At 45.1% G+C, this 18449-nt stretch overlaps 1 protein-coding gene across 1 annotated transcript in view; it reads right to left on the bottom strand.

Moving 5' to 3' along the window:
• LOC130492892 (multiple PDZ domain protein-like) overlaps positions 1 to 18449 on the bottom strand; it is a 202872-nt gene that overhangs the window by 145305 nt on the left and 39118 nt on the right. The window contains exons 8-11 of the mRNA XM_056866653.1: positions 17684 to 17687; positions 12843 to 12956; positions 11907 to 11995; positions 8647 to 8842 (exon numbers count right to left, since the gene is read on the bottom strand). Coding sequence (XP_056722631.1) covers positions 8647 to 8842; positions 11907 to 11995; positions 12843 to 12956; positions 17684 to 17687 — 403 coding nt within the window. The remainder of the gene's footprint in view (positions 1 to 8646; positions 8843 to 11906; positions 11996 to 12842; positions 12957 to 17683; positions 17688 to 18449) is intronic.

The following is an 18449-nucleotide window of genomic DNA, read 5'->3' as shown; positions in this document are numbered from 1 at the left end:
ACTTTAAGCAAAATAGACTGAAAGGAAAGGAAGCCCATATATGGTTATGGAGAACTGAACAGCTGCAACTAAGACATTACTGCACTGCTCAGTATATCTGATAGAGGGAATAAAAGGTATTCCTCCTGATAGATAAAAATGTTGTTTGAAAGTGGGGATAAAAGATTTCCCTTCACTCTTAATGAGTTTGAAACACTATAAATACAGCCACAGTACAGCTAGAGAATCAGAACCTTCCAAAAGGCTCTCAGAAAAGGCTGAATGGTATGTATGGCTTAAATACTTTACTCTAGACTTTATGAATTAGATACTTTGAACTGAATCAGAATAATTTGACTGTTATATTTTAGAAGTTGGATTTTGAAACTGAATAGTATGTAAGACTTGCTTGCTTTTACTGCATACATTGTAATACATACATTGTATTTTTATAAGAGTTTTTATAGAAGTGTTAAAGATTAGATAATCTGCATTTACACATATTTTACTAGAAGTATATCAATAAAAAGAAAAATCAGGAAAACCAGATCTCAAAAACATATACAAGAAGAAGCTTTCTAGCCCAAAAGAGAGAGCTTATAGATCTCCAACCTTTGCGTAGGTTGGATACTTATGGATCTCTCCATCCCTTGCATGGGATGTAAGCTCTCAGACCTTGATCCTTGTGTGGATTGAGGCTCTTAGAGCTTTCCAGTTCCCATGGACTGGAGGAGCTTAGATCCAAGTCTTTGTGTAAACTTGGAGGTTCTAAGAGCTCCCTAGCTCACTTCTGATAGATCTCTCCATCCCTTGTATGGAGACACTGAGATCTCCTTAATTCTAGCATGGATTAAGGAGTTTTCACTAAGATCTATCTAGCCCTTGCATGAGCACTCCAGTTCTTATGGACAGGAAGTTCTTAGACTTTCCTAGCCTCTCAGCTAGGAGGTCTTACACAGAACTCTTTAATCTTTGCATGGATTAAAGGTTCATGGAGCTTTCTAGTTCTTGACTGAACTAGGGGTTCACACACAGATCTCTCTGATCTTTGCATAAAACAGAGAGACTCCTAGACTCAGTTCTTACATGAACTCAGAGAATACTCAGAGATTTCTCTGGTCTTTACATATACCAGAGATTCTCAGAGACTCCAACAACAATGGAGTGTCTTAGAGTTCTACCATATCTTAGCATGATCTCAGAACTCTCTAATCCTGCTGTACTGGGGAGTTTCACAGATGATATGATTGGGTAAAGTATGCCTACTTGTGTGTGTGTGTGTGTGTGTGTGTGTGTTAAGTGCCATCAAGTCGCTTCTGACTCATGGCGACCCTATGAATGAAAGTCCTCCAAAATGTCCTGTCTTTGACAGCCTTGCTCAGATCTTGCAAATTGAAGGCTGTGGCTTCCTTTATTGAGTCAATCCATCTCTTGTTGGGTCTTCCTCTTTTCCTGCTGCCCTCAACTTTTCCTAGCATGACTGTTTTTTCCAGTGACTCTTGTCGTCTCATGACGTGACCAAAATACGATAGCCTCAGTTTAGTCATTTTATTTTTAATTAAGATACTTTTAACTAAATCAGATCTCATTGACTGAACTAACCATTTTTACAAGTTTCTGTAACTGTTATATTATTTGAATGATGAATATGAATAATATGTTATTATCATTTAAGGTTTGATACTCTCAAATAGAGATATAAAATAGAGATTGTTTAAGATGGCTTGCAACATAAACATGTTTAAGACTCATAATGTCTCAACTTTTGTAACATTTTAAGACTTTGTAACCATCTACATAAATACATACTACATTATGTTAAAATTGTACATATTTTATATATTTTACATATTATTGAAGCAATTCAATAAAAAGCTTACTTCGGTAAGAAAGCAGTTGAGTCCTGCTTATTAGAAGTCTAACTGAATAAGACAACATACTTCTTCTCAGGAAGGGGTCGATTCTAAGAGCATAGGCACTGAAACGCACTGACCCGCTTCAGGAAGCCTAGGAAGCCTTGGGAGGCACTGGCCCCCAAGGCACGACGACCCCCTGCTTTGGGAGAAGGCAGTGCCGCTTCACGGGCTGAGGCTTCTGCTGAGACACCGGGGCGTTCGCTTCAAGGCCTCACCAAGGTGGTGGAACAGATGGTCAATGAAGTTGGGCAGCTCAAGGCCCAAACATTCCTAGCTACGGCAGCAGATACAGCACGCATACAGGACAGGGCATCCAGAAGCCGTCCTGTTGGGGTTCGCCACAGAAAAAGGAAGGATTCATCCTCCAGCTCCAGCAGTTCTAGCAGTTCCTGCTCCAGCAGCTCCAGTGAGTCGCACTCACGGGAAAGGTGTAAGCAGGGATGCAGGAAGGGTGGCAAGAAGAGGCGTCAGAGCAGAAAGAATGGGAAGAGGCCTGGTGGTGAATCAGACAGCGGTGGATCATCAGGTGAGTCATCATCTGAGGATGAATCTGACAGCGCTCCAGTTGGCGCACTGCCTCAGATGTGCCTGGCCTACCGGCTTGGGCCTGGCACAGGAGGTTGGAGGAGGACTCAGATAGCGAAGGTGGGATAAAAGCTGTTTGGGAACCTGAGAACAAGGGGAGGAAGGGCAAGGTCAAATCTACATTTAAGGAAGACAATAACCCTCTGGGCCTGCACCTTCCCTGCAAGGTTTGGGAAAAAATACTAGAGGGTTTTTATGTTGATGTATCAAGCCAGAATCAGTAAAAGGGAGGGGCGACAGCTCAGCCACAAAGGACCAAAAAGGGGAGCCTGGCGAGAAGACGCTAAAAAGATGGCGCAAGGGCTTCGGGGTGTACGCGGGAGTAGTCACTATGGCCTACCCAAAAAGGGGATGGCACCTTTGGAACTATTCGTCGTATATTGAAAGGGCTGCTGAGATAGCCGGTGAAGCAGCTGCCCTGGAATATGACAAAAAATTTAGAAAGAAGGCCTCCTATAATGCGAAGACGCGCTGGGATCTGGTTAATAATAGTATTTGGAGTTTGGTGGTTAATCCGCACATGAAGGGCAAGTCGGATGTTGCAAAAAGTGGGAAATGGGGCTCTAAGAGGAAGGCTTCTAAGAAAATTTGCTGGGAATATAGCTGGGGTTCTTGTAGTCGGGCTAAATGCAAATATGAACACATGTGAACTTTGTGCAGCACATCACTCAAAAGCATCCTGCTCCAAGTCACAGCCCTTTCGGGGAGGCCGGCCCTCCGCTAAGAAAGAAGGGGGGCTGGCAGAGCTGCAGGGGAGGGAAAATGAAGTAACTCCTTTGGGAGGCCTGCCTGAGACCCCCATCAAGCGTGAGGCCTTATGGATGAGGTTGGTTGGGTACCCCTTCAGGGCTTCCACTAAGTTTATTTGGGATGGGTTCACGCAAGGTTTCAGAATCCCATTTACAGGCCCCAGGGTTGCCATGGACCCTGGTAATTTGAAATCTGCCTGGGAGATGCCCAGGGTGGTGGAGGGAAAAGTTAGAAAGGAATGTGCAGCTGGATGGGTAGCGGGCCCCTTCAAGGAGCCTCCATTACCCAACCTTACAGTGTCTCCGCTGGGGGTGGTTCCCAAGAAGTTCCCGGTGTCAGGATCCCCCATTGCCAGCCTAATGCCAGGATCAGGCGTCTGTCCCTAGCATCCCATAAGCAAGCTCATCCAGGCAGGTATTCCTGAAGCAGTAATACTTTTATTAGGAGCAAAAAGACAGATAGAAGAACTGACTGCTTATATGAAGGTGAGGCTGGTAATGGGGGAATATAGACAGGTTACATATTTAAATGCAATACAGGCTGAGAAAGTAAACATGGGCAAGCAGCCCGGAGATAAGTGGTTCCCAGGAAAGAGAGACTAAACATCAGCACAGCTGTGGGGCAAACAGGACGAACGAAACTGTACACAGATGCTACTGGCATGAGAACCAGAGCTTGACGCGAAGCCAGGAACTGGTCTAACTCATGTCAAGAGCCTTTACTCATGTCAAGGCTTGACACCTGGGGGAATTTTGCCTTATCCACCACTTGTCATATCCACGTGGAGCGTCAGTGAATGAGGCCATACCCCCAGAATACGGTGCTGTATGCCTCATTCGATCAAGCGGTCCGTTTAGCCTTGGCTTGCGGGCGTGGTGCTCTCATGGCCAAATGTGACATTCAAGCTGCCTTCCGGTTACTTCCGGTACACCCAGATGATTTTTGTTTGCTGGGGTTTAAGGTGGGAGACAAGCGGTACATGAATAAGGCGATACCAATGGGCTGCTCTGTAACCTGTGCGGAATTTGAGAAATTCAGTACCTTTTTGGAATGGGCAGTTAAGGACAGGGCAGGCTCCCTGCACATCATGCACTACCTGGATGATTTTCTTTTTCTGGGAGAAGCGGGCACGGAAGCATGTGCAAGCGTTCTGAAGGCTTTTCGCAAGGTAACAGAGGAATTAGGGGTCCCAGGAGAAAACGGAGGGCCCCACCACAAAACTGGTTTATTTGGGTACAGAACTCGATTCCATGGCAGGGGTTTCACGCCTTCCTGAGGACAAGTTATTGGCGTTGCAGGCTTTGGTCTCCCTTTCTTAGTATGTGATAAGTGCACTTTGAGGGAATTGCAGTCCCTGGTGGGGCATCTGAAGTTTGCTTGTTGCGTAGTGACACTGGGATGGCCTTTCTATGCACGCCTTACCAGGCACATGCGTCATGGCCGCACCACAAAGTAAGAATCACGAGGGGGGGTGAAGGAGGATCTTGGGGTATGGTGTTTGTTCCTGCAGAAATTCAACAGGGTGTCCATTTGGCAAATGCTGCTTGATTTGGGGGGGGGGGGCATTGCAGGTACAGTCCGACATGGCCGGAGGAGTGGGTTTGGGGGTTTATTCTAATGGGCATTGGTGCGCCCAGCCGTGGCCCACACACTGGTTAGGTTCTGAGATTGCAAGGGATTTGACCTTCCTGGAGCTGTTTCCTATTCTGGTTACAGTGGTCATCTGGCGAGACATGTTCCACAATAGAAAGGTACTGTTCTGGTGCGATAATTTGGCCGCAGTGCATGCTATTAACAAACAATCTTCAAAATCTGATAGAGCGATGCACCTCATGTGTAGGTTTGTCTTGACCTGCCTGGAGGCTAACATCACTTTCACGGCTAGGCATGTGGCCAGGGTGGAAAATGAATTAGCAGACAATTTGTCTTGCCTCCAGGAAGAGAGATTCCGCAATCTGGCCCCAGAGGCAAACCAGCATTTGGATCCTTTCCAGGAGGAGCTTTGGACCATTGACGACAGACTGTAATGGAAGGGGTCTTCCAGTCTATAGCTCCGGCCACACTAAAGTTGTATACCTCAGTTGCCTCTGCATTTTTGTTGTTTGCTGCTATGAATGATGGGTCTCCCACTTGGCCAGCGTCACAGGAGATCATGCTGAGATACCTGGCCAGTCTCAGGGAGCAGGGGACGGCACCTAGAACAATTAGTGGCCATATGGCAGCTATCTTTTTTTTTTTTAGTAGGGCATATGGTCACCCTGACCCCTGTGCTTCCTTTGTGACTAGAAGGGCAGTAGAGGGGTAGCGGCGTACATCACTTCGCCAGCCTGATTTGCGCAGACCTATCACGCCCTCCTGTCCAAGATAGTTAGTGCTCTCCAGGAAGTCAGCAGGTCTCATTATGAAGCAGACTTGTTAGAAGTAGCATTTGTGGTTGCTTTCTATGGAGCATTCTGGGTGGGGGAACTGGTGGCGGGTTCCCGGGGGGATATTTCTGGCCAAGCATTGAAGGTTTCAGACATCATGTTTAAGGGTGGGGAAATACACTTTGGCATCAGATAGTCCAAGACCGACCAGCAGGGTTGGGGGGCAGTGGTTAAGCTGGGAGCAGCACCTGCGCATGCACCGTGTCCCACGCGATCTATGACTGCCTTCATGGCTGTGCGGCCTTGGGGTAGTGGGCCACTGTTGGTGTATGCTGATGGGTCACCCTTGACGCAGTACCAATTTGCCAGTGTATTGCGCACCTGTCTGACAAAGATTGGGCTTCCTTCAGGGATGTACAGCCCTCATTCATTCTGGATTGAGGCCACCACAACAGCAGCAGGCTTGGGGTTGACAGAGTCTGCGATCATGGCCATTGGTAGGTGGCGTTCTGGCGCATGAAAGGTTTACATCAGACCTTAAGGGTGGGGTGCTGGTTAACTGTCTTTGTTTTTAAGTTGCAGCCTTTTTTGTTTAAGTTGCAGCACGACGAGCTCTCCATGTTTGGATTTGTGGGCACAGTATCGTACATTGGGCTGGGAAGTACACGGAATCGTCCAGATGGGGATGCTACTTAGGGATGGAGGACCTGCGTGTCATGGCTGGGATGTTGTGGCATAAAGTGGGGAGCACTGGTCCCTACGATCCAGAGAAAAGCAGCTGCTGGTGGGCCTCCTGACACCCTGGTTACTCAGCTTGGCAAGAACGATTTGGGAACGAGATGCGGCAATGACCTGCGAGCGGCGGCTGCAGGTGACCTGAGGGCCCTGGCGACAGAATGGCGCAGCACTAGCTTCCTGTGGCCTGACCTGTTGGAGAGATGGTCTTGGCGAGGTGCGGTGCATCCTGAGAAAGTGTATAGGGCCAGGCAGAAGGTCACGTCAGCTATTGGCAAGGAGGCCGTTGCTCTGGGAGGCCAAGTGATACATCATCCAGACATTACGCATCGCCTTGGATGGGGTCCACCTCTTCTTGGGGGACAGACATTTGGCTGCACAACATCCGCCATGGCCTACAGACTTGGTTGCAGTGCTAGGCGTTGGCGGGAGTCGGCCGGGGCCTGGGGGAGGTCCCGTCCGGCTCTTGTGGCGGTTGGCATCGGGACAGGATCCAGTTTGGGGGGGAAAGCCGGCCTACGTGCCCCTTTTCCCCATGTGAAGGATCCCATTAAAAGATTTTGGGGGAGGCCTGAAGAGGACATGCCAAGCTGGGGGCTGCCAGGGACAAGTCCAGCTCAAGGGCTGTCGGGGGGGCAGGCCTTGCTGTGGGCTGTCAGGATGGGCTCCTACCAAGTGGCAGGGGACCACACAGCTGGCATCCGTCCTCGTGTGTCTCAGATACTGCCATCTCTAATTGGCCCAGCACTCAGGCTGGGAGAAGCACACCAGCCTGCAGATGGGAAGGTCGATGGGAAGGATAACGTCCCCATGCCATGCCAATGCCTTGCTGCTACAATCAATAAATTTGTGGCCATTCCACCCAACGTTGAGTCACTGTGTTGTTTCTTAGCGTACGCATTCTGTGGGTTACACAAGTGCGTCCAGGCAGGGGTAGAAGTCATGGGCTCAGGAGCCCCCTCACTCAATTAGGCACTGGACTGGCAAGAAAACGACATGTAAAAGTTTACTTGTGGTGACATCAAAAAGCCATACAAGGCTCCAGCTTGATATTTTGATTAAAGCCTAAATTCTCACAGCACATTATATATTCCAGTCTCAACGTCACTACTACAGAAACCTGGTCTTGCTAAGTGAGCAATGCACTTGTTAGTAGTGAAATAGTGTAAAAGTGCTTAAACATGAACATGTGAAGCTGGCTTATAACATCAGCCTCTTTTATGCCACCACTGCTGCAAGATTAATATATGCAGCTAAATGGAAGACAATGGAAATACCAGACAAAAAAGACTGGATACAAAAGATGTTAGAATTGATGGAAATGGCAAAACTTACTGAATTGATAAACCAAAAAGACAATGTACAATTTATGGGTGAATGGGAGGCGTGGAGGGTTTACTGTGAAAATGAGTTTCAAATGGGGACGCTCAAAGGTTATTCATTGATCTAATCCATTTTTTACTATTATAAATAATACCTAATAATTAATTGTTATAATTACTATACTATGGTTAATCTGAAATAATAAAATCTATGTTTTTAAATTGTACCTAATTACAATTTAATCAATAGTAAACAAGAATCTATACTTAATTACATAAAATACTATTAGGATTAGAATTTTTATAAAAAAGAGTACATAAATTTATAATAAGATGGAGGGGGGTGAAGGGGACGTTTCAATTTTTATTTAAAGATAAAATGTATTTTCAACAATATTATATTTTCTCTTTTTCTCGTTGTTGATGATTGTTATCAATTGTTGAAATGCCTGAATATGATATTATGGAAAATAATAGAATTGTTTTTTTAAAAAAATAATAACATCAGCCTCTTGGTCCATATAGCCTAATGAGTAGCAGCAGCTCTGAAGGTCTCAGACAAATGCATCTTTCAAACCTGTTACTTGAGATCCATTTTAAAACAGAGATTCTAGGAAATGAGTCTGAGATCTTCTGCTTGCAAAAAATGTGTCTGAGATCTGCTTGTAAAAAATGTGTTCCCCTACTAAGCTATGTCCCTACCTAAAAGACTGTGTTTGCACTGTGAACGAAAGAAGGATCTCCAGCTCTCTGATCCTCCAGCTAGAACTCTTTGCCTCCTCTACAAAACTATGAGCTCCCTCTTGACACTTTCTTTGGCTCTAAGAATCCGGGGAAATTAAAAAAAAAACTTTATAGAAATACTGTATTAATTTCAAAGCTTAAATTTAAAAAGTACGGGTCTGGAAGGGTCTGGTTCCCACCCCCAGTTTTACATGCTGCAGAAGAGAAAATAAAATCCAGCTCACTCAAAGCAAAGCCAATCTTAATTACCTTTTCCTTTGCCAATATCCATAGTTTGGAAAATTAAATCCTTTTCAGCAGCAGCACTGAAGTCCTCATGGGGCGGGATGTGATTTTCCTGCTTAAGGCCTCTTCTAATCAATGTGAGCCGGACTGTTTGGCCAGTGTGCCGCAGAACTTCCACAGCTTGCTGGTTAGTAAAACCCTGAAGATTTGTTCCATCCACCTGAAGGATTAAACATATGATAATTTCCCACAGCCTACTAGAAGAAGGGGAAAATAATATACAACTGTGTCATTCAAAATGAGCCAAACCCCGTTTGAGCCATCTGCAAAATATTCTTGTTCTGATCTCCAGCTACCTGTTTTTTTAAAATCCATTGCTCTACTGTCACATCTCTGAAATATTATATACGTATCTCCCGCTAAAAACCACATTCTGATTTATTCTGCTTTCAGTATTTATAACTCACAAGGCTGAGTTTACATACATATTTCCCATCATAACCTTATCAGTCCACAGTTCAGTTTCTATTGTTGGATAAATAATATCGTGGTATAGCTGACCATGTGCTAATAGCAGTCTGACATGGTCATGTTATCAGTAGGGATGCAAATTTTCAGGTGGGGCCTGGAGATCTCCCACTATTACAACTGTGGCTCTTAGCCTGGGGGTTCGGCCTGGGGGCCCTATAGCAGTTGACAAGTTTCTACATTTTATATCTGTTGGGTGTTTTTGCTTCTGAAGCAGGGAGTCTTGAGAGGCAGTTTGTCAGGGGAACTATCAGGGAAGTGCAGGAAAGTCACTGAACAACTTCAGCAATGGATCAAAGCAGTGTGGCTAGTGAGGGAGCTGAGGCTGTAACATGCAAGGTCTGTGGAATATAAACAAATAACTAGTGCTTGTAGGGAGAGTGTTAGGAAAGCTAAAGCTCAGTATGAGCTTAGGCTAGCGAGAGATGGTAAACACAATTTAAAAAGGGTTATTTTCCTATGTACAGAGTAGGAATAAGAACACGAACAAGATAAGCCCATTGCGGGGACCAGAAAGTGAAATTGTAACAGGAGATGAAGAGAGGGCAGAACTCCTCAATTCCTACTTTTCCTCAGTCTTTTCTTGCGAGTGAAATGCTGCTCAACATGGCATAAACAGAACATATTATGAGGGAAGGATCCAGGTAACTACCGACCCATCACCTTGACTTCTCTATCAGGAAAAGCTTTTGAACAAATCATCAAACAATCAGTCCTTGAGCATTTAGGAAGGATGGATCTGATCACTAAGACCCAGCACAGGTTGCTCAAGAACAAGTCATGTCAGACTAATCTTATCTCCTTTTTTGAAAAAGTTACTACCTTGTTGGATCAGGGGAATGCTGTAGACATAGTTTATCTTGATTTCAGTAAGGCTTTTGATAAGGTTCCCCATAATATTCTTGTTGACAAATTTGGAAAATGTGGTTTAGATCCTATTTCTGTTAGGTGGATCTGTAACTGGTTGACAGATCGCCCCCAAAGAATGCTTGTTAATGGTTCCTCATCCACTTGGAGAGAAGTGACTAGTGGAGTGCCTCAGGGATCAGTCCTGGGCCCTGTGTGGTCAACATTTTTATAAATGATTTGTATGAAGGAATAGAGGGGATGCTTATAAAATTTGCAGATGATACTAAATTGGGAGGGGTAACAAATACGGTAGAAGACAGAGCCAGGATAAAGAATGATCTTAACAGGCTGGAGAAATAATAATAGTTGTATTAGCTAAATCTAATAAAATGCACTTCAACAAAAATAAATGTAAAGTCCTGCATTTAGGTAGGAAAAATCAAATGCCTAATTATAGGATGGGGGAGATTTGTCTTAGCAGCAGTGTGTGCGAAAAGGATCTTGGGGTTTTAGTAGCCCAAACACTGAACATGAGTCAGCAGTGTGATGCAGTAGCTAAAAAGGCAAATGCAATCTTGGGCCGTATCAACAGAAGTATAGTGTCCAGATCACGCAAAGTGATGGTATTGCTTTTCTCTGCTCTGGTTCGACCTCACCTGGAGTATTGTGTTCAGCTTTGGGCACCGCAATTTAAGAAAGATGTAGACAAGCTGGAATGGGTGCAGAGGAGGGCAACAAAGATGGTAAGGGGTCTGGAGACCAAGTTCTATGAGGAAAGGTTGAAGGAGCTGGGTGTAGAAGAGAAGACTGAGAGGGAATATAACAATCTTCAAGTACTTGAAGGGCTGTCATATAGAAGATGGTGCTGAGTTGTTTTCTGTTGCTCCAGAAGGTCGGACCAGAACCAACGGCTTGAAATTAAATCAAAAGAGTTTCCGGCTAGACATTAGGAAGAATTTTCCAACAGTCAGAGCGGTTCCTCAGTGGAACAGGCTTCCTCGGGAGGTGGTAAGCTTTTCTTCCCTGGAGGTTTTTAAGAAGAAGTTAGATGGCCATCTGTCAGCAATTCTGATGCTATGACCTTAGGCAGATCATGAGAAGGATACCTTGGCCATCTACTGGGCATGGTCACTGGGAGTGTGGGGGGGAGGCAGTTGTGAATTTCCTGCATTGTGCAGGGGGTTGGACTAGATGACCCTGGTGGTCCCTTCCAACTCTATGTTTCTATGATCTCTACAGACAACAAAGATCAGTTCCCCAGGAGAAAACGGCACTTTGAGGGGTGGCCTCTATGGCATTGTACCCTGCTGAGGTCCCTCCCATCCACAAACCCCACTTTCCCCAGGCTCCAACCCCAAAATCTGCAGGTATTTCCAAAGCTAGAGCTGTCAACCCTAGTTATCAGTGGCTACTGTAACAATAAAATAATGATCTACAGGAAAAACTGTAGAGGGCAAACAGAGCAATTACATTTCTGACTATATAGGAGTACAATTAATATTAACATCTGCATTAGTTTCCAAAAAGCATATTAGCAGTAGAAAGCACAAGAAAGACAGCTATGCTTGTAACAAACAGTATCTAGCAATGTAGGTACTACACATGTATAACAGTGGAATCCAAAGGAAAGTTATACCCTCTTAAGTCAATTGAAGAAAAGAATTTAGTCAGACAGGCACAGTTTAGGATTGCAGTGTTAAATACCACAGCTGCACTTAACCTTTTATTGAGCAAACAATTTTGAAGACTAGTGAAGGCATAATTCTATTTTCCAGCTAGTAAATGTATACGATAGGGTACACAGTCCATCAAAATAGGTAATGTCTAGTTATATTAAAAAATCTCTTAAAATACTTTTCTACAACCATGCATTTGCAAGAGTAAGCAATATAGACATGATTACGTACCGCTATAATTTGATCTCCAATATGGATTCTACCATCATGTTCAACTGCGCTGCCTTTTGTGATACTCTTTACAAAAATGCCAGAAGGTTCTGTGATTTGGAATTAAAGGTCAAGTAATGAATACTACATTTGAGCCACTACTATATCAGCATAACCCTCCAATTGCCCTGTGTCTGTAAACCACCACTCAACAGTCTATCACAACTTTGGTTCCCACAACTGTGTGATATATTCTCATCAGAGCATTTAACCTAAAGTACTATAATGTCAGCCAGTGCAGGTTCACTGAAGCCACTTTCATCTAAAGTCTTAATATTGGGGGCAAATATATACTTTTAAACATTTGCAGGCAGGAAACTCCAACCATAGGCTCCTTGGCTTATGTACATTTATTATGATAATGTACGCATCCTTCAAAATATGTTAGTCTCACTCATACATTACAGTTCTAGTGCCTGGACAACTTCTACATGCTACAAATACTATGAGTGAGGAGGTCACCCCAAGGCTTCTAGTTACTAAGAGGTAATGTGAACATTCAAAAGAAGCAGGGATTTTTGCAGAACCCTTTGTTTTTTACAAAGTAAATGAACAATGCATCAAGCTATTCCAATCTGCACAACCATCAGTTAAAAAAAACCTTTTTTCCCCCAAAAAATCTGACTCCACATAAATCCTTCTGTACTTTTAAAGATTTACAGTGCAATCATATCCAGAGTTACACCATTGGTCCACTGATTTCAATCAACTTAGAAGGGTGTAACTCTGCTTAGAATTGCACTGTTAGAACATCACTTCAAAAACTCATGGTGCAATCTTGAACAAAGAGACACAGTTCCAAGCCCACTGACTTAGCTAAACAGCCAATGTAGAAAACTAGGAGGGTATAAGGATGGGAAAATCAGCGTTATATTTGCGATCTACTATTAATATTACCTGAGATTTTGTCTCCAATGTAGCCAGCAATAGTTATCCCTAATCCTTGGATGTTTTTTGTAAGCTCCACATCAAATGTGGTTCCATCTGTGTCATTTCCAACATTTGTCTCTTCTTCGCTCTTAGAAAAAAAAAAGAATAAAATATATAAAGTTTTAACTGTTGTTATGTTCTCTAAAGCCAGTCTTTACATGAATTGACAATAGTAGTTATACATCTCATCCAAGCAGACAAATTGCATAGATAACATTCCTCACCAGAATGCTGCGGAACATATCATTAGAAAAACTGGATTAGATTTAGATGAAGGTGGAGTGAAAATTGGGGGGGAGCAACATTAACAATTTGAGATATGCCGATGATACTACATTACTGGCAGAAAATAGCGAAGACTTGAAACAACTACTGCTGAAAGTTAAAGGAGAAAGTACCAAAGAAGGACTAAAGCTGAACATCAAGAAGACAACAGTAATGACTAAAGGAGAATTAAGGTTGACAATGAGGAAACTGAAATTGTTCAAGACCAGAAAGCTACAAGCTTGTGCCCTTGTAGAGTGGGCATGGACCTGGATGGGACACTGGACTCCTGCCCCCTCATACGTCAACCTTATCGCAGATGTCACCCACCTAGATAAAGACTGGGTGGAGACTGCCTTCCCCTTATTAACACCACTACAACAAATAAACAAGTTATTATCTCGTCTAAACTCTTCAACTCTGTTCAGATAAAACAATAAAGCCTTACGTACATCCAGTGAGTGTAGCTGCCTTCTGGACGAGGACTGGGGCTCGGGGGAAAAGGTAAGGAGAACTATATCTTGTGATAGATGGAATTTAGAGACCACAGGTAAGAACTCCAGGCTAGGCCTCAGGACCACTCTGTTATAATAAAATTTGGTGAAAGGAGGGTCGAATCTGAGTGCTCTCAGGTCACTCACTCTGAGGGCCGAAGTGATCGCTACTAAAAAGGTGGTCTTGTAGGATAAGAGGGCAAGGTAGCATGAAGCCATAGGCTCGAAGGGCTTAAGCATCAACTGAGAAAGAACGAATTTAAGACTCCATGGGGGAGCTGGGGCCATAACTGGGGGAAAGTGTTATTTAGTAAGGCCGAAACAGTGTCCGCATCAAAGACTGCGCCAATAAAGTCTATCCTTCTCACTGGAGTCAACCTAGACTTCTTGCGGTTAATTACCAGACCCAAAGATGACAGTGTGTTCAGGACCAGGTCAATGGAAACCGACAAATCCTCACCGGATTCCCCTACAAGTAGCCAGTCATCGAGGTAGGGAAAAATAGTGCATCCCTTGGTAGCTAGATACTCAACTACTTCTGCTACCACCTTGGTGAAGACACGGGGAGCTGTAGCCAAGCCGAAAGGCAAAACATTAAATTAATCAATCTTCCCATCACACTGGAACCTGAGAAATTTACTACAGGAAGGATGGATGGATACATGAAAGTAAGCATCCTTAAGATTTAGGACTGCAAACCACATGCAATGTGATAGTAAAGGGAGCACCTCCTGTAGCAAGAGCATCCTAAACTTCCTCATGTGGATGTGTCAATTTAGTGCTCTAAGGTCCAAAATTGGGCGTTTACCACTATCTTTTTTATCAACCAGAAAATATCTGGAGTAAAAATTGTAGAGTTGACCAGTGGGTGGGACAACCTGGACAGCACCCTTAGAGACCAGTTCCTCCACCTCACATAATAACTCTTGTGGAGCCGTCTGATCCACAAGAGGGAGGAGAGTGGATCAAATAAACAAAATGCACAATATTCAAAACCCATGAGTCATCAGTAATTGTTAACCATTTACCGTAAAAAAACTTGCAACCTCTTGAAAAACATAGGCAGAACAGGATCATCAACAACATCTAGTCATGCAGAAGGCTGGGGGGGGGGGGGTGTCAGTCCCCATCAACAACTTGTGTGGTATTAACTGCAAATGAAATGATCAAACAGCAAAACAAAACCAAAGTCCAAACAAAGGATGGAGGGATTGAGTGAAATAAGAAGGCTGGGGTGTGGGGGCTAGCCCCAATCACAACTTGTGTGCTCTTAACTGCAAGTGAGCCGATCTGGCACCCAAAACAAAACCAAAGAGGAGATAAATCGGAGATGATAAAATAGAGTAGATTAAAAAAAAGTGGTGGGGGGGGGGGAGAAATGACAACTTGTGTGCTATTAACTGCAAGGGAGACAATCAAGCCATAGAACATAGGAATAAATAAATCACAAAATAAATAAAGAACAAAAACAAAAAACCCAAATGGAGGATTGAGGAAGACATGAAGGCTGGAAAAAAGTGTGTGAGGGGGATTAAGTCCTGTGGTTCTGCTTGCATGTAGGATTAAAACTGCGGCCCATGCCCCTGCCCAATCCACCTCGCCTCCTGCAGCAACGCTCCGATTGCTTGCAAACTCCCAGCCACATGGCCTTCCTCTTGATCCAGTCACTCTTTATAAGTATATATAAGTTGAGGCAGGGTTGAGTTAAAAACAGCCTGGTTTTTCTCTCACAGGGTGACCCTGTGGGATTTCGGGGAGGGGGTCATTTGGGTGTGGTTTGCCATTGCCTGGCACTCCCTGATGATCCTGGTGTTTCCATGTGGGCTCCATCTGGGTGCGGACTGGGGCCACCCTGCCTTGCTCCTGAGCCTGGGCTATCCAGGTCAGGGCATTTTACAGCCTTATTTCCTAGATAATATTATTTACCTTCATGCTATGAAAAGTTCAACTGCCCATTTCTACACATTAGCCCTCCATTAAACAGACAGGATAATTTTTTTCCAGGCAGCTGGCTACCCTACAGAGTGGAATGGAAATTAAATAGATGGTAGGTAGACAATGCAAACTTCTCTAGAGGCTTTTCAGAAGTGTGCATTGCTCAGCAAGCACACATGGTCCCACTTGGCAGGCAGGTCAGGAACGCGTTGAGAGAGGAAGCAAATTGCAAGTTGTGCTGGGAATATAATCACAAGAAGTGCCAGCACCATGGTGCCAATATGAGCACAATTGTGATAACTGTTTCAGCCTCCAGCTCAGGCCATCCTGCCCCCACACTCATTCTGGCCAGCTGCCCTTCAGGGTGACCCCCTTCCTAATAACAGTGGGATGGTAGGGGACCAGGCTACGCCTCAGCTTCCAACACTGGCTCTTGTGAATAACCTGCCTCCAATCTCCCTTGGTCTTACGTTGTGCATTCGTCTGAAACTTCTCTGTTTCTGGCTCAGCCGCCACATTCCCCTTGGTTTTCCTTGGGGTTTTTAGGTTTGTTTTCCCTGGCCCTCCCCCCACCTTTTTCATTTCTACCAAGTTGCAATCAGCCCACAAGCTGCCTGAGGTTGCAGACAAGGAAGCTAAAGAATGCACCACCTGGGGGCTGCCAAACCCCCCTTTTTCAGACCCCTCCCTTTCCTAACCTTAGGGTGTCACCTATAGGGGGCTCCAAAAAAGATCCCTGGAGAGTACAGACTAATACCTCACTTGTCCTACCCTCGGGGCTCTTCTATCAATGATGCCATACCTCAAGACTTTTCACTGTACGGTGGCCACCACTTGTTCATGCAGAATCATGATGAGGTCATGTGGAGTGGGGAGCCAAGTCAGCATTCCGGCTACTGCCAGTGAACCTGGTTGACCATTACTTGCTGGGTTTTCAAGCTTGATGGCCTATGGTATGTGGACAAGGCTATGCCGATGGGCTGCTCTGTTTCTTGTGCTGACTTTGAGGCTGTTAGCACCTTATTGGAGTGGGCCTTTAAAGTGTGCACCCACTCCCACCACGTTACCTGGATGATTTTGTATTTGGGGCCCTGCGGATATCGTGGCATGCGAATCTTTCCTCTTGGCCTTCCAGGTCTTGGTGGGCGAGTGAAGGGTATCTCTTGCTCCTGGAATAACTTGGGCCCCAGCATGCGCCTAGTTTACTCAATTCCGTTTCAGGCACCTCAAGTTACCATAGAAAACTGGCCACCCTTCAGGCCCTCATTACCTTGGTCTTAGCCAAGAAAAGTGCACACTCGGGGAGATACAGGTCCTCTTAGGACACCTCAACTTTGCATGTAAGAATGGTTCGGCCAGGCCAGGCATCTGCACTCTGCTTGCCAAGTCCATAGCCAGAGCCAGGTCTCCCCATCACCATGTTAGAATCACAAAAGGCATAAAAATGGATTTACAGGTTTGAGCAGTCAATCTTGGCCAATTTCAATGGCATTTCATCATGGCAGTAACTCCAAGATCTCAGTTCTTCCTTGTAGGTTCATTCTGATGCGGCGGGGGAAGCATCAATTAGGGGTTTATGTCTCTGGACATAAATGTGTTCTCAAGGGTGACCTGTGGCACGGGTGCAGTCAGGGATGCTGCAGGAACTTACGTTTCTCAAAATGTTTCCAAGCTGGGTTGCAGTTACCATATGCGGGGACGCCCTCTCTGACCCGAAGGTCTTTTTTTGGTGTGGTATCCAGGCCGTGGTCCGAATCACTAACCGGCAGTCCCCATGCTCTGAGCTGTTCATGCGCCTTGTGCACAGGTTTGTCCTTTCATGCCTGACCCTATAACACCTCGTTTTCAGCTATGTATATTCCAGGTCTCGATAACATTGCGGACTTGTTGCCTCGCTTTCAGGACGTGAGGTTTTGAACACTGACACCCAAAAGTGAACCAGCCCCCGGACCTCTTCCCAGAGGACCTGTGTGCCCTTGGCAACAGCTGATTTTGCAGCGTATTTAACTCAATTGATCCATCAGCACTGCACTTGTACTTACAGGACGTTGGGAAGGTGATGGCATTTGCCACAGCACTTCCTGGCCAGGATCTCAGGACACGGTCCTCCAGTACCCCGCTTCTTTGAGGGAACAGAGCCTTTCGGCCAGGACCATGGCATTGCGCCTTGTGGCTACAGTAAGGTGCATGGCTACTCTGCCCCTTGTTGTGCAGCCTGCCATTCAGGGCTGGGAGGACTCCCCTTTTTCTTCTAAAGAGTTTGGGGCCCATTCATTCAGGATTGGGGCTGCCACCTTGGTGGCAGGGAGAAGTTTGTCACCCAGTGATCAGTTGCTGGGGGCCTCTGCAAACAAGGCTTATATCCACTTGAAAGAGCACCTGAATGCACAAGCTGCCATGCTCCTTTTGTTTTCTTCTCAAGTTCTTTGAGATCGGTTTGGATTGTCGGACCTAGCATAGTCCATTGGGCTAGCTGCTATGCTACAGTTACGGTGTTTCTTTGGGCCCAGATCGCCAGGTACAAATTAGTTGGATCAGTTGCCATGGCATACTCTGGGATTCCTTCAAGCCTACTGTCATGTACAATGTCACACATTACCCCCCCCCCCGATACCCTCATAATTCAACCCAGGAGAATGACCTGCCTGGTTGTAAGGGGATTGACCTTTTACTGGCTATGGTGGCTGCCCTTTGGGAGTTACACCCCAGGCTGCCAGGCACCTGACTGATTTGATTTCAGCTCTTGAGTGGCAACTTTGCCGAAACACTGATGCTCCAGCAACAGTTGACTTCATCTGGAGAAAGGTGTGCAAGGCTGTAGGCCTTTTTGTAAAATTGATCAGCGGTTTGGTGATCGGTTACCTGGACAATTCTTTCTGGC

This window comes from Euleptes europaea, unplaced genomic scaffold, assembly GCF_029931775.1.
Source record: "Euleptes europaea isolate rEulEur1 unplaced genomic scaffold, rEulEur1.hap1 H_1, whole genome shotgun sequence".
NCBI lineage: Eukaryota > Metazoa > Chordata > Lepidosauria > Squamata > Sphaerodactylidae > Euleptes > Euleptes europaea.
Note: the sequence above shows the minus strand (reverse complement) of the source record. Positions and strands in the feature narration are given on the sequence as shown.